The 17,256-nt window shown below is 35.3% G+C and overlaps 1 protein-coding gene and 1 pseudogene across 1 annotated transcript; both read right to left on the bottom strand.

Annotated features, from left to right (window-relative positions):
* LOC138308258 (uncharacterized) overlaps nt 1-17,256 on the bottom strand; it is a 465,904-nt pseudogene that overhangs the window by 253,784 nt on the left and 194,864 nt on the right.
* LOC138307696 (ras-related GTP-binding protein A) lies at nt 5,987-17,013 on the bottom strand. Its single transcript, XM_069248532.1, has 8 exons — nt 16,889-17,013; nt 13,500-13,599; nt 12,845-12,911; nt 11,998-12,220; nt 10,270-10,365; nt 9,799-9,921; nt 8,650-8,857; nt 5,987-7,986 (listed from the first exon to the last, which is right to left on the bottom strand). The coding sequence occupies exons 1-8, from the start codon at nt 16,898-16,900 to the stop codon at nt 7,889-7,891; spliced, it is 927 nt and encodes a 308-aa protein (XP_069104633.1). The 5' UTR covers nt 16,901-17,013; the 3' UTR covers nt 5,987-7,888.

Below are 17,256 nucleotides of genomic sequence, written 5' to 3' on the forward strand. Positions count from 1 at the left end.
GTTTGTAAAAGACAAAATAGCTATTCAAAATGTGTTTATATTTCACCCATATTTGATATAATTCTATTTTGGCAAGGGAATAATTCTTTGACCGCAAAACTCTGATACAGTCACAACAGAAAGAAATATATAGCGGTTATATGATGTATAAGGATTCTTTTGGCTGAAAATGTATGGTATTGTTCTAAAAACTATTTTTTTAATGTGTCGGATTGTTTAATACTGTAACAATAACATATTTTATTGTTTTATATATTTATATATTCCTTTTTATCAATGAATTTATTGAATGTTTGATATCAATCAAAAAGTGTTTCCAGTCACTTGGATACATTTTAGATTTATCCTGTAGTACGGTTTTACTTGAAGCATTGTTGTTAGAAATAATTACAGCATCAAAGTATCTTGTAAAATGCGTACTTTTTACCTAAAACTTCCTTCATGGCATTTAATTCATTGATATACTTTGATTTTTTTCCTTTTACATTAAATGTCTTTATAACGATTATAAAGAATATTTAAATAAAATTGTTTTGAATGATAAATTCTTTATTATGAATTCTGAATGTAATACATGAACTATACAGTCGCAGCCTATGTCTTGTATGACAGTAAAGTGAAAAGCATGTACATTATGTATTATTGTTTCACTTATTAAAGCATGTACATTATGTATTATTGTTTCACTTATTAGGGTCAAGAGGAGTCATGTTCTGCATATGCATATTACTTTTGCATAATACAAGTAATATGCATTTTATTACAAGTAATATGCATTTGCAGGTAGGTATTGATTGTAATGTGTGCTTATGAGCACATAAACATTTTTTTTTAGAGAGAACATGGTGAGTTTTGCTCATGAAGTGATTGTCACAATCTATACCTACCCGCAATAACAGATTATTGCTCTTTAATTTATGCAAACAGAGAAAAGGTAACACCTATATGTCCATAATTATATAAATCTTCACAGTACAACAATTAAATGTTATATACCGTTACCCCTATATTGTGTAAAGGTGCAGATTTTCAACAATAGATTTAGTAGATCATTTAAAATATCATGGTTAGAACTGACGTTTGATGCGTTCTGAAACATAACCTTGTATCAACAAAAATTACCAGTGGTTCTGTTTTGAGTGTTATTAATCTAATAGAGTTATGTTGGACCAGAAGCCTATAGTCAAACCTATTGGTTCATTACAACTCCAAAGTATACAGATGTGTCAACACTTTTGGATAAGATGTAGAAAAGGAAATAGACTGAAATGCTTACCTTTTCTTTGACTTACAATTAAGCTATTGTATACTGGTACTAAAAGCCATTCAGTAAAACTGTGACCATGAAAGTAGGTCATTCAACTTTTAAGAGTTTTATCAAGCATGATACAGGCACAATATCAGATATTAGCCAATTTCACCCATGTGGCCTTGAATGATTGTCAAGGTCATTAATTTGAACAAACTTGGTAGCCCTTCATCCCAGGATGCTACATATGCCCAATATCAGTACCATGAGACTTTTGGATTTTTAAGTTACTATAGGTGACATAATGAAAGGTTAACTTTCCTAATACCAGGTAAGTGTGTTAGTCCTAATAGCAGGTAAGTGTGTTAGTCTGCATGTGAAGTTTTGTTAAAAGTATTGAAGATGAAACCTAGACTTAAATTTTATTTGAAGGTTAAAGTTCAAAATGTAGGCCAGTGACCTACGTCCAGAGCACAATACTAAGGCAGAGTATTTAATATGAGGAGACATTTGTAATGTGAGATTAAGTCATAGCAGTGGATCATCCCCGGTGACGAACCTATGTCTGTCTATGAAAGCTGTCCACCCCAGTAGACATACCGAATGGATAGAATGAAAAGACTCCCCCGAAGGGGTAAGGATCTGACTGATATTTGGTCATCGGCTAGCCCTCTCACATCGCCATAGAAGCATACTAGCTCTTCAGTATTTTACTGTATTTAGTTCAGCAATTAATGTATACCTATATGTTGACCATGATCATAAATTATATTACAAGGATGAAGTGTTGTAGATGCCTTTTGTGGTAACTGTGATGATGTAGCTCAGGACTATAAAATGAAGATTTCTTGAGAGATTTCCTGCTGGAAATGGAGTGGAGGCAGGGTATGAGGTGACCTATTCTAATCACCTTTTGTTCGTTGTCATGCCTCGCCTGTCGTATAGCGATAAACAATTCTGACTTCTTTTCCAAAACTGCTGAACCAAATTTGTTGAAACCTTTCCATGGCCAAAGGTCAACCAAAATTGTGAATTATATGGTCCATGCCCCCCCCAGGGCATGGGAGGTCAAATAGGCTAAAACATCAAAAATCTTCTTCTGAAATTCCAGAAATGGTAGAATCAAATACTCTTAATAGATGGAAAGGTCCTTCAAAAACTGTGAATTATATGACCCTGGGGTCCCACATTTCCCCCTGTGTATATAAGAAAACACATTTATGATCATTATTTTCATAGGAAATGAGTTAAAATTTGTTAGAATTATTAGCCTGATAAAGTATTTTAAAGGGACAATTCACTCAGGCTAATTCTTTTACATAACCAAGAAGCAAAATATGGCATAAATGTATTGTTCTACATTTCTTATGAAACATATAACATAAAATATTGACAAATTCCACGTCATTGTTTAGTATTTTAATTAATATCGTTGAAATATCAAATCGTTGATCAATACGATTAAGCAGGTACAATATGGACTCTGTACCCATACCCGAGCCAAAGTCACGCACGTTAAACAAATAAACTACATAACCACAGAGATAGTGATAAAATGATTTTTAGGCAAGACAATTCACCTAATAAGGTAAACACACTACTGCCAGAGCGATTTGAACAGTTCTAGACAAAAGTTGCATTACTCTACACGCAAGGGACAGGGTTCGGCATACAAGAAGTTCGACCACAATGTGTAATGGCAGACAGCGAGCAAAGTTTGAACATTTCACACACATGTCGCCACCGTGGGCTTTTCAGGCATATCACAGTAAAACCGACTGATCTAATTTCCATTAGAACTGAGTTTTTTCTGATATATGTACAAATTTTAATGTTCTCTTAGACTGAATTGTCCCTTTAACATCATATCCATATTGGTCCTGGCTGACCCCCAGGGGCCAGAGGGGCAGGACCAAAATGGGTCAAAATGGCTAAAATTTCAACAAGAGGCCCATGGGCCTTAACGGTCACCTGAGTTAGAATATATAATGAAACAAATAATGAAACAAATTAAAGACGTATAAACACCATATGCTGGGCCTTGAAGTTGGTCAGTGATTTATAAATTTGACTTTTTAGACTATGAAGAGTATTTGCTTCCATCAAACCTGTGAACTTAGAGGTATTTTTTGAAATTTTAATCATTTTTACCCTTTTTTAGCCCCGCCCCTCTGCCCCCAGGGTGTCGGCCAGGACCAATGTGGATAGGATATTAAAATGCTATCTCAGGCTAATAATTCTAACCAAGTTTGACTCATTTCCTATGAAAATGGAGCAAAAAATGTTCATTAATGTGTTTTTCCTATATAAACTATAGTAAAATTGACCCCCTCCCCAAGGGGAAACAGGAGACCCAAGGTCTTATAATTTACAATTTTTATAAACAAACTTTAAGACCTTTTCATCTATAAAGTGTATTTGATGATACCATTTCCAGAATTTTAAAAGAATATTTTTGAAGTTTTAGCCTATTTGACCTTTTCTGGCCCCGCCTCTCTGCCCCCAGGGGGTTGGCCTGGACCAATATGGATATGATATTAAAATACTATCTCAGGCTTATAATTCTAACCAAGTTTGACTCGTTTCCAATGAAAATTGAGCAAAACATGCTCATAAATGTGTTTTCCCTATATAAACTATAGTAAACTTGACCCCCTCCCCAGGGAGGAAACGTGAGACCCCAGGGTCATATAATTCACAATTTTTGTAAAGGACCTTAAGACCTTTCTATTTATGAAAAGTATTTGATTCTACCATTTCCAGAATTTCAGAAGAAGATTTTTGAAGTTTTAGCCTATTTGACCCATTTTGACCCCGCCCCTAAGGCCCCTGGGGGTCAGTCATTGAAAATTTGTTAATAGGATGAAATGGCCTTCTCATACTGATAATTCTGACAACATTTGACTTGTTTCCTATTACAAATGACCAAATAATGCGCAAAAATGTGTTTTCCCAATATAAACTATAGTAAACTTAACCCCCTCCCCAGGGGGAAACTAGAGACCCCAGGGTCATATAATTCACAATTTTTGTAAAGGACCTTAAGACCTTTCTATTTATGAAAAGTATTTGATTCTAGCATTTCCAGAATTTCAGAAGAAGATTTTTGAAGTTTTAGCCTATTTGACCCTTTTTTTAGCCCCGCCCCTCTGCCCCCAGGGGGTCGGCCAGGACCAATATGGATATGATATTAAAATGCTATCTCAGGCTAATAATTCTAACCAAGTTTGACTCGTTTCCAATGAAAATTGAGCAAACATGCTCATAAATGTGTTTTCCCTGTATAAACTATAGTAAACTTGACCCCCTCCCCAGGGGGGAAACGTGAGACCCCAGGGTCATATAATTCACAATTTTTGTAAAGGACCTTAAGACCTTTCTATTTATGAAAAGTACTTGATTCTACCATTTCCAGAATTTCAGAAGAATATTTTTGAAGTTTTAGCCTATTTGACCCATTTTGACCCCGCCCCTAAGGCCCCTGGGGGTCAGTCATTGAAAATTTGTTAATAGGATGAAATGGCCTTCTCATACTGATAATTCTGACAACATTTGACTCATTTCCTATTACAAATGACCAAATAATGCGCAAAAATGTGTTTTCCCAATATAAACTATAGTAAACTTAACCCCCTCCCCAGGGGGAAACTAGAGACCCCAGGGTCATATAATTCACAATTTTTGTAAAGGACCTTAAGACCTTTCTATCTATGAAGAGTATTTGATTCTACCACATCTGTGAGTAGAGAAGAAGATTTTTGAAATTTTACTCAATTTTACCCCTTTGTGCCCCTCCCACAGCCCCCTGGGGGGTGGGGACCATATAATTCACAATTTTGATTGGCCTTATACCTTAGAAGGTTTGTGCAAAATCTCATTGAAATTGCATCAGCAGTTTTGGAGAAGAAGTCGAAAATGTAAATTGTTTACGGACATACGACGGACGACAGACGACGCACAAAAGGCGATTAGAATAAATAAAAAAAATAAATAAAAATCTTCTTCTGAATTCAGAGATTTGATGGAACCAGATACTCTTCATCGATAAAAGGCAATTTACATAATTTCTGAATTTCACAGCCATGGTATCTCGAATTTTCCCATGGTAGGGGGTCAAATCCGTTTTTAAGTTTATATTGGAAAAACACTTTTATGAGCATTATTTCCTCAATATTCATCTAGAAAATGAGTCAAACTTGGTAAGTATTGTTATCCTTAGATAGCGTGACATCATATCCATACTGGTTCTGGCCAAACCCCCAGGGTCCAGTAGGGCGGGGCTAAACGACTAAAATTTCAAAAAATCTTCTTTTGAATTCACAGATTTGATGGAACCAAACACTCTTTCATAGATTAAAAAGTCAAATTTATAAAATCACAGATTTATTTCAAGGGCCTGATGGGCCAACATATAGTGTTTATATACATGTATCTTCAATTGTTTCATTCTGAATCCGAACTCAGGGATGGGCTAAGGCCCATGGACCTCTTGTTTTTGTTCTCTGTTGATGATCACACCTCGATATACAGAGTTAGCATCACTGCATTGAGTGTGGTCATAAATGGGTGACTTTATAGTCAGTTGTAAATGGGTACCTCCATGCACTTTACAAAAGAGAGAATCCTGAATAATCCCCGAAAATATCAAAATCTATTCTGTAGTTGTAATATCTATTTCTAATAATTGTGGTCTTTTTTTTTATTTCTTTGGTTCAGATGTGAAAACAAAACCCAGAATTGTGCAAATATACAATATTTATTAGTAACAGTCATGTCATATTTGGTGGACTTGCCATTTTTTTGTACATGTGCGATGACATAATTAAAGCAGAAACTGATTTATATAGCACATCATTTTTCTATAATTGAAATTACTGAAAAATAAGAGATTAACAAAAGCATGCTTTTGTTACATATGATTACCATCAAAATTATGAAGTTAGCTACTGTAACTGTTAATCATTTTGAGAATAAAATAACTTCATACTTTCCATAATCAATTAAAAAAATTTGAGCTTTAATCTATTACAAATCTTGATTTTCATAATTTCCCGTTGTTTGCAAAATGCAGAAACTTTTTTAATAAGCAAAAGTAAAGCTATAATAAAGATTATCATTTAATTTTTTTTTACAAACTTCATTGGATTTATAACATTTTCCTTCAATCAAATCAACTTCAGATTTAACTCAATTTATTTCCAAGAATAAATATTAAAACATTAAATAAATTTCATAAAAAATATGCTGTTCTAATAACATATTTATAAAAGAGTGTAAAACAATGATTTACTCAACGTTTACATTCTGATACATGTATAATTCATGAAGGATGCAAATTTTATTAAAGTCTGACCATAAAGAAAGATGTTCAGAAATGTTTTCAGTTAGATATATCGTATACACATTGTCAGAAACCCATGTCGCCACTCCTATAGTGATAGAGTAGTGACTTGTGGACCTCTGGAGATGAAGTATCAAATAAAGTATTTTGTTAAGTTTGGGTACATGATGATGTAATTTTTTCAACTTGTAGTATCAATAGCTTCTAAATAGTCTTTATGATATAAAATACTAAAGATTAATGTCATGTTTGATTTCCATGATTTTTAAATTGTGTCAAGAATCAAATTACAATCTTGACAGGTAACAACAAGCCACAGTGATATATAACTGTACAAAATGTACCCAAAAGTGGAAAAATAGCACTTTTATCAAATACTATACATTGGACTGACGCCATCATATTTACACAATATCAAAATTGTACCTTTTCATATGTACAAAATTTCAAAAAACAATACCAGATACGGGCCAATCAATTGACAGGACTATGTGATCACTACATATTGTCTATACATTTGAATAGTTTGGCTGGATTATCAATGAATTGTTAAATATATAGGGATGGAGGCCATATAGCTGAAGAATTTTGGAGTTTAGATTATATCATTCACCCCTCAGGACAAATTAGAACATTCTTAATTCAATGGCTGGAACAGTCCACGCAATGGTGAAAGAGGTATACACTAAAAGTTTATGCACAGTGATTTCTACATCTGTTTCTAATGCCTCTCTGTCTTTTCACTTTCATATATATCTTACTGAAATAATAATGGATACAATGGAAAAGGCAAATGAAGCATTAATATGTTAATATTCAGTATTTGTGTGCTATAGAGTTATCTGCCATTGTCAGAAGGTATCTATTGTGACATCATTAAAGTTTGAATTAGGTTGGTTCCCTGAAAATATGATGTTACACTAAAAAACACAAAAACACGAGTTAACCATTGGTAACTACTCAGAAAGTCTGATAACTCTGTAATATGCCAAAATGTAAAATATAGTAGATTCCATTAGCCTGTTGACCAATCTAATGGTGAAATAATAAATTAATTCATGTACATTTCATTAGTACACATACTTCCAAACTCTATATACTATCTATAAAATCTGATTTTTCATCCATTCATAGGTCTCAGTAAAGTTCCTCAGGTCACAGGTGTAAATGTTAATGGTTGGACTAGTAACTTTTTAGCGTTCATTGAGCATGTAACATTGATATACATAGTTACACAGTAAGATGCAAAGTGTTTGTTAATATCAAGACTGGAAATAACTTTCTCCTTTGTCAAATCTTCACCTAGCAGTAATAGGATGGTGGTTGGATTCCATTCTTTCCAATTTTTCAAAATGCTTCTTTGCGTTTTTGATGTTGATCAGTGTTGCCGCTGAAGCTGCAAAAGTAAAAAAATATAATATTTGACCTTACCAGTCAGCAGATATGACAACTATGTCTGAAAAGAGGTAATCGTATTTACCAAACAGTATCACATGGCTGCAAACTAAGGGCCAATTTTAAATATTTAAAAAGTATATTTTATAATTTTAGGATATTGACAATTAATTTTTCATTTTTTGTTGTTGTTATCAATGGTAAGATGGGCGAATGGATCTCACACAAAATAATTCCTGAATCATAATCACGGCAATGGCATCATAACACAAACAGCGATCACACACAGCGTGTATGTTTTTTGTAATTCATAGTTGTCTACCCTTGAGGTTAGGTTTCCTGACTGTAGTATTCTTCGGAGAAATCAACGTCATTTTTGCTAAATGAGGTAATTATTTTACAGTCAATACCTACCCCCAAAGGGAAATAACTCAGTGATATCACAAATATTAGGTTATGCTCATCAACACTAGATGTCTTAATCAATACCTACCCCTTTTGAGGCCTCAATTTCAATTGCCCGGGCATAAATAAAGACTAAAACTATCAAAACTGTATTGGTTTGCACCTTGTTTTGCAACAATTTTGTCTTATGAAGCAGCTTTTCATTTTTTCTATTTTTTAAACACCCTGTGTCCTTATTGGGGCAAATATATAAACTTACGAATGGATCCGTCGGACATGACAACCATGACGTATGTGTTAGAGGTGAATCCCTCAATAAAAGCCGAGAAGGTCGAGTTGTGGACCTCCATGCTTTGGAAGTTGGCAGCAAGCTTACTGCAGCTGAGTTTGAATTGTTTTATAATGTTACTGATCTTCTCAAACCGATGGATGTCTTTGTGTTGTTTCCTTTCACAGTGTGAGATTACCTGTCAGCAGAACAACCACAATACTTAATACTTAGACACACCTCTATATTTTCCATGTGTTTACCCATACTATCAATCAGGTTTTTATGGTTTTTTTTTTTCTGCTCAGCTTATTCATTAACAATTACACAATTTTTGTACCTCCCAGCCTGAATGATTGGCGATTCCTTTTAACAACTAGGCCCATTAAGGCAGCCAAATAGGGTCCAATGAAAGTGCCGAATTTGCCGAAGGCCTCGAGACTTTTAACCACGGTACCAAGTTTTGAGAAAATTCAGTAATATTTGCGAGAATTATTAAATGGAAACAGCCGAAAAAATAGCATCTTTTGTTTATCAAAGGACCACAACTCAGCCAAATAGGGTCGAATCAAAGTCCTGATAAAACTTGGTCAAGGCCCCGAGACATTTAACCATGGTACCAAGTTTTGAGAAAATTTGGTAATATTTGCGAGTTATTAAATGGAAACAGCCGAAAATGCTGTTTTTCATTAATCAAAGGGCAATAACTCCATCAAACAGGGTCCAATGAAACTGCAGAGTAAACTCATCCGAGCCCTAGCCACAATAAACCATGTGACAAAGTTACAAAATAATTGCTTAAGATTTTTGGCAGTTTTTGCACGGAAACCAACCATTACAGGCAAACAGACAGAAAGACGGACAAACCCAAATTAATATCCCCTGTTTCCGCGAAAGAGGGGATAATAAACTATCTTTTTAACAATTTTAGAGAACTATACAAATAACCAATTTTGTTCACGTTTTATTTATGTTTTGTTAATATTGTCTCCTTGCCATATATATAGTATTCTTAGCAGTATTTTTAAAAGTTTGGACACATTTCATGACTTCATTTTAAAATTTTCTTCATTAAAGTATGAATTCCAATTTTTGCTACAATTAATAATGATTAGTACATCATTCTTTAAATTTTTATACCAGAAATGTAGCTTTCTCAAACAGCAATACTTCATCAGCCTCAATGATGTTGGCGAAATTAGCCAAGTTACTCTCGATCTGTTGGACGTTTGGAATCAGTTGGTATACAATGTTGGACCAGGCCTATGGACAGAAATGGAGAAATAATAAACAAAGGTATTAGGGATGTTGAAAATCTGAAAACATGTTAATACAATCATTCCAATAGGCGTTTTTTCTTTATTGATATAGGTTTTTAATGAATGAAATAGGTATGCATACAATCAAAGATATTTTTCTAGCCATCTAATGTTCACAACATTTAAGGTTATTCTGTCTTTCACAGAGTTTGCTCGGCAAGGGCAAGTGCTCACTTTTAGAATGATTTCATTTGTAACATATCAAATTTATGCAATGAATTTCCTTTGCCATCAAATATATGTATTGAAATGATGAATGAATTAACTTTAAACAAAACAAAATGTCTTTTACCTTGTAGAGTGTTTCATCCCAGATACTTGTTGCAAAGCATGTACAGTCCAGTGGCTTTGACAACCGCTTGAGGTCTTCTTCTCGCTCTCGGAAAATCTACAGATACAACAAGTATGCATTATAAATCAAACTTCAGCTTATAATTTCTACAAAGTTACAAACTTTGAGTAACTTCCTTTAACAGAAATAAATCAAAAGATTTTATAGGTGTAAAAGATGTTCCATAAACATTGTATTTCCTAGGTCAGAACTTTTTCATACGTTTTTATTTTCAACAAATTGATTTTGACTTCATACATACTAAGAATGATCCACTTGTGCTTTCCTTTTTTTCCTTTCTCATTTCAACGTAAATTTTTCAAAATTTAAATAATTGAAGAAAGAAAACATTTAAAGTCTGATGTTCAAACAGAATTGTATGATTTCGCCAGCTAAATGACTAAAAGCTGTCTGGCAGGTAATGCAAATACACCTGTAACCAGTTTCTTATACTGAACAATTTGATAAAATATTCAAACAATTTCTGAGGATATTTTATGCACTGTCTACTGTAATTTATCCTATTTGCTACCACCATATAATCTATTTCAGAATCTTTGTCTGGACCGGCTATGGTTGACCATGTGACCATATAATCTATTTCAGAATCTTTGTCTGGACCGGCTATGGTTGACCATGTGACCATATAATCTATTTCAGAATCTTTGTCTGGACCGGCTATGGTTGACCATGTGACCATATAATCTATTTCAGAATCTTTGTCTAGACCGGCTATGGTTGACCATGTGACCATATAATCTATTTCAGAATCTTTGTCTAGACCGGCTATGGTTGACCATGTGACCATATAATCTATTTCAGACTCTTTTTATAGACCGCCTATGGTTGACCCTGTAATATAAGTCCTATACTGGTTGGGTACATGTTTTAGCTGATTAATCTGATTTACATGATCATCTGTCTATAGATCGGCTTCTAGATCACCTTTACTTAAGATTTACTTAAGATTTCTGTCACTAGAATAGTCCAGAGTAGAAGCGTTTTGTTTACACTTATTACGATTTTATCAGAAGGATTTTCTTCAGATTGGAAGTTACTATGTTTTATGTAATGATATTGTGACACAAGCAGTGGATATTTCATATCTGATATTTCAATGACTAATAAAGCCCAATTACAATGCTTATAGCAAAGTGTGGTATAATTGAGCATTATTTTCAATAACTCATACACTTTTTATACCTTTGTGCATGTATGCTACCAGGTCATTTGTCTGATGAAGGTCACAGTGTAAACACTGTACTAGTCAACAGAACATCACATGAAATATTGACTGGTTGTAAAACAATAGCATTATATAAATGTTCATCCTCAATACGCCAGGGTTCTGATCACTAACTATCTCTACACCCCTGGACTATCTCATAGTAAAACTGGAGGCAACAGAACAGAACAGGGTAATTTTAGTCCTGTGATGCACATCAAAAGAGTTGTATAACAGTACACTGTAGTTGTCACTGTGTGGCTTTGAAGTTAGGCGTCGCTCTCTCTGTAGTCTCCAAAGGAAATTATTGCTGGCCTGTGATTGGTTCAGATTTTTCCCTATGAGCTGCCTTCAGTTTTACTATGAGATAGTGCAGGGTGTAGAGATCGTAAGTGATCAGAACCCCTGGAGTATCGAGGATGATAAATGATATGCGTTTGTGTTTTGTTGTTTTTTAGCCTTACAAAGTCGCGCTGGTCGTCCTGAACGAGATCCATTTTGTGTACGAGACAGAAGACCTTGGAGTCGGGAGAGTTCTGGAGGATGGCCTCTAGACAGGATTGGTAGTAATGCATATCCTTCTCCAGCTCTCGACTCTCCACGTCAAATACATAGATCAGCACTTCTACGTTACGGAATATATTGTCACGCTGACTCGCAAAGTAACTCTCCATAAATGCTTCTTGACTGGCAATAAAAACAATCATATTATCAATGATCAAATGGAAGTAATTCATGTACCATATGATATCTGATAGCGTTTGTGCAGGACTATTGCTTCTACTGGTGATGGAATGGTGTTCAAAGACAATATCCATGATAACATCATTTCAGTGAGAAGATTACAAATACTAATGTTCTATCACCAGTGAAAATACTAGTGTCCCTCACAAACGTTATTGGGCATTATGTGGCCCATGAATTAGTCCCATTTCATGTATATAAAAGTTTTATTGACTTGAATGTATATGTACTCTTAATAACAAGGTAATACAAAATTAATACACTGGTGGTCAAATAACAAATGAGACTTTCAACTTCATTTCAAATACAGAGTGTAAACATATAATTGTTTAAATGCATTTCTAACTTCAACATTTTCCAGCCACAATTAATATATATCCAAAGAAACTAGAGATGATCCAGAAAGAAGACATAAAAAACAACAAAATGAAAGGGACAACATGACATGAAGCTGGTAGATAGGGAAGGCTTAAAAACAAACATTTGAGAAAAAGATACTAGCTAGAATCTATGTCTAATCTGATGTTTGTACATCAATGAACTTTTAATCAATTTGTCAAAACATACCCTCCACAATCCCAAAGGTTAAGGACTAGGTTCCCAAGGAAACGAACATGAGAATGTTCTACATCAACTGAAAATTAAAACAATTCATCAATAAAAACACTATGTATATATAAATAATGTACATATAAATACAGACTACGGGTTTATATTCATAGTTGAAGACTCTTATCATACCATTGTCTTCAAAAAATTATAATTAAAAATAAATGTTCACTTCACCTATCTGGAATTACTTGATGCTCTCAGTCTACAATTGTCCCTCGTATTTATAAATTTGATGACTTGTTGTACCCTCCCCCTACCCTCGCCTTTCATAGTTGTTGGGTATTTTTTATTTTTAGATTTGACTTACTTGTAGCACAGGTTTACGAAATTTTTTTTTACTAAGAATACAGTATAATTAGTTTTTTTTTTGCGCGTCGTAATCCTGTGCTTGTAGCCCCCAGTCTCGGAATGTTCCTGGCTAGATAGATATAATATGACTTACTTGTCGCCCCCAGTCTCTGAATGTCCCTGGCTAGATAGATATTATATGACTTACTCGTCACCCCCAGTCTCTATAAGTCCCTGGCTAGATAGATATAATATAACTTACTCATAACCCCCAGTCTGCGAGTGTCCCTGGCTAGATAATAGTAGATATAGTTTCACTTACTTGTCGCTCCCAGTCTGCGAGTGTCACGGGCTATATAATTGGCGAAGATGATGGATCTCATACTGGTCTTCCCAGATCCACTCTTCCCCATGAGTAATACCTGAAAGACGATATAGTAACAAGATTTACATAAAATAATTAGTTCACAATTTATTAAATTAATACACTATATAATTTGTGTCAATTTTTCTGGCAGTGAGAGCAAGGGTGGCCATGTAGTTAAGGGTGGCCATGTAGTTAAGGGTGGCCATGTAGATAAGGGTGGTCATGTAGTTAAGGGTTGCCGTGTAGTTAAGGGTGACCATGTAGTTAAGGGTGGTCATGTAGTTAAGGGTGGCCATGTAGTTAAGGGTGGCCGTGTAATTAAGGGTGGCCGTGTAGTTAAGGGTGGCCATGTAGTTAAGGGTGGCCGTGTAGTTAAGGGTGGGCATGTAGTTAAGGGTGGCCGTGTAGTTAAGGGTGGCCATGTAGTTAAGGGTGGCCGTGTAGTTAAGGGTGGTCGCGTAGTTAAGGGTGGCTGTGTAGTTAAGGGTGGCCGTGTAGTTAAGGGTGGTCATGTAGTTAAGGGTTGCCATGTAGTTAAGGGTTGCCGTGTAGTTAAGGGTGGCCATGTAGTTAAGGGTGGCCGTGTAGTTAAGGGTGGCCATGTAGTTAAGGGTTGCCATGTAGTTAAGGGTGGCCGTGTAGTTAAGGGTGGCCATGTAGTTAAGGGTGGTCATGTAGTTAAGGGTTGCCATGTAGTTAAGGGTTGCCGTGTAGTTAAGGGTGGCCATGTAGTTAAGGGTGGTCATGTAGTTAAGGGTTACCATGTAGTTAAGGGTTGCCATGTAGTTAAGGGTTGCCGTGTAGTTAAGGGTGGCCATGTAGTTAAGGGTGGTCATGTAGTTAAGGGTGGTCATGTAGTTAAGGGGGGCCATGTAGTTAAGGGTGGTCATGTAGTAAAGGGTGGTCATGTAGTTAAGGGGGGCCATGTAGTTAAGAGTGGCCATGTAGTGAAGGGTTGCCATGTAGTTAAGGGTTGCCATGTAGTTAAGGGTGGCCATGTAGTTAAGGGTGGCCATGTAGTTAAGGGTGGCCATGTAGTTAAGGGTGACCGTGTAGTTAAGGGTGGGCATGTAGTTAAGGGTGGCCGTTTAGTTAAGGGTGGCTGTGTAGTTAAGGGTGACCATGTAGTTAAGGGTGGCCGTGTAGTTAAGGGTGGCTGTGTAGTTAAGGGTGGCCATGTAGTTAAGGGTGGCCATGTAGTTAAGGATGGCCATGTAGTTAAGGGTGGCCATGTAGTTAAGGGTGGCCATGTAGTTAAGGGTGGCCATGTAGTTAAGGGTGGCCATGTAGTTAAGGGTGGCCGTGTAGTTAAGGGTGGCCATGTAGTTAAGGGTGGCCATGTAGTTAAGGGTGGCCATGTAGTTAAGGGTGGCCGTGTAGTTAAGGGTGGCTGTGTAGTTAAGGGTGGTCATGTAGTTAAGGGTGGTCATGTAGTTAAGGGTTGCCATGTAGTTAAGATGTCCTCCACCTCTAGCTTTCTAATTGAAATTCCAATATTATGGGGCAATTGCTAGGTACTAATTTTTGGTCGGTTGTTTTTTCAGAGTACTAAATCCAGCTTTCCTCCATTTCCAAAATCGACCACTTCCTCAAATGACACTGGGTGTTAATCAAACTAATCCATGTAGTGAAATATATCAGTATTTAAAATGCTTTTGAATGAAAGTTACCGGTAATATTTTCCTAGTTTGCTGGCTTTCTGATATGTGTTAAATCGTGTGTTGGTGCTTTGGCAGATTAGTAATCAGAGTTCTGCCCAACAAAACAAAGATAGTAACCCCTGCAATATCATAGATGTAGGAGAGTACGGAGACAAGAAGGAACCTTAATGATTATCTGACAAACTTTTTTTTCTTTATTATTTTTAGAAACAACACACTGTATCATAATCATTTGGAAATAAATAGTAATCTGATGACAAACTTGGCAGTAGTTGAATATTAAATAGGAAAATAATTGAATGTTTTTTAAGATGTGACTTTGTCATCCATCTTCAATCTTTTTTTTATCAAATTTAGGAAGGTCTAAAAATACAAATTTGCAGCACTGGAGGTGGACCTGAAGAAGTTGTGTTTCTTTTAAATGACATTCATAATGACACACAACACTTGGGTCATATCGGTACATATTTTAGTTTCAGCTAAATTGTACTAGAACAATTTTGGATATGACCCAAAAAATAATCTATTTAGTATTAACTAAAGGAAAGGACAATATATTTTGAATTGATATAAGACATAGGTATTGAGGAAAATTAAATTTTTATAGTTTAGGGATTTTATTGGGGAACTCGAAGAACTGCATTGAATCGATCTTCGGTGACCATGTAGCTCAATTGGTAAATCATCTGTTTGTAGGTCCCTACAATCTGGCCACTATATCATTTCCTTTCTCATTACAAAACTAAATACCAAAGGTGGTGGGGATCTTCAACATTCCAAGGGTTACTTTTACTGTGTCATAATATCCATCTGTGGACTATAAAAACTGAAGGATCTGTCGGTGACAATGGATTAGCAGTTAATCTAGTCCTTTGATGTAAATAAAAAAAATACGGTAAATTGTGGTTGACTTTGTGGCTTGAAGATTGGCATCACTCTCTGAAATATTCAAAGGAAGTTTCTGCTGGTGTGTGATTGGTCAGTTATTTTCTCCTGAACAGTTTTGCTATGACATAGTTGAGGGATGGATATACCTGTTATCTGTCGCAGAAGTCTTTCTATCGGTTTTCACTGCTCTGACTCAACACAATATTTGTTTGATATAATGACAGTGAAAATAACCACTGGAGTATCTAGGGTGGTGTTCTAGAGGTCCATCTCATTGAGAGCAAAGAGAAAGGAGACTGGACTGAAAATCAAAGTATGTCGTCTCTATATACTACAGAGTTACCTCACTTGCGAATAGGGGGAGGGGGGCGAATAACTCAATCGATAGAAAATCTGATTTAGTACTGTTTAGGAGAATAGTGTTCTGAGCTCATGAGCCCAGTTTTACAAACGTTTAAAGGATTTCTTAACTTGAAATTTTCCATTGGAAAGCATTTATTACAGAATTTAAATTAAGGAAAATATCTTAAGCTAAGGAGATTTCTTACATTCAAAAGTTTATTTCTAGTTCCTGATACAGTAACAAATTTAAGTATTTAGAAAATATTCTAACTTTTCTTTTCAGACAGTTGGTGTTTCCAAGAATCTGGTGCTAGTAAGAGTTACTGAGAAGCATTTAGAAAACGTTACGTGATGTTAGTCAGTTGTGCATTTCGGTAAGTCTTTTTTGTATTAATTCCTTTTCCTTACAAAATACATCTGAAACATACACACAAAAGTGACGTTCAAGCTCACCTTTTTCTTCATCTTCGTTTTTTTTGAGGTTCTGTGTAAACAAACTTGTTAGTGGTGAGATGTCATCGTTTTGCATCACATGATTACGAATTTTAATGGGTAAAGATCGAAGCGTTCCGGAAAATTTAGAACGCGCTAAAACGTTTGATTGTAATGTTAACGAGTAGCTACAAAGCGTTTGGGAGATATAATAAATAATTTGTTCCGAAGGTAAGTAGTGTCTAATGTACGGATAAAATTGACGGTGACATGCTTATTTTTATTATTTTTACGGTTTTTGACTTGGAATAATCTTAAGCTTTTCAAATAGGCCTTTTTGTAATTTGATAATTTATTTCTTACCTAAAAGTATCCATATACATGGTTAA

The sequence above is a fragment of the Argopecten irradians genome, chromosome 14 (assembly GCF_041381155.1).
Source record: "Argopecten irradians isolate NY chromosome 14, Ai_NY, whole genome shotgun sequence".
In the NCBI taxonomy this organism is placed as follows: Eukaryota; Metazoa; Mollusca; class Bivalvia; order Pectinida; family Pectinidae; genus Argopecten; species Argopecten irradians.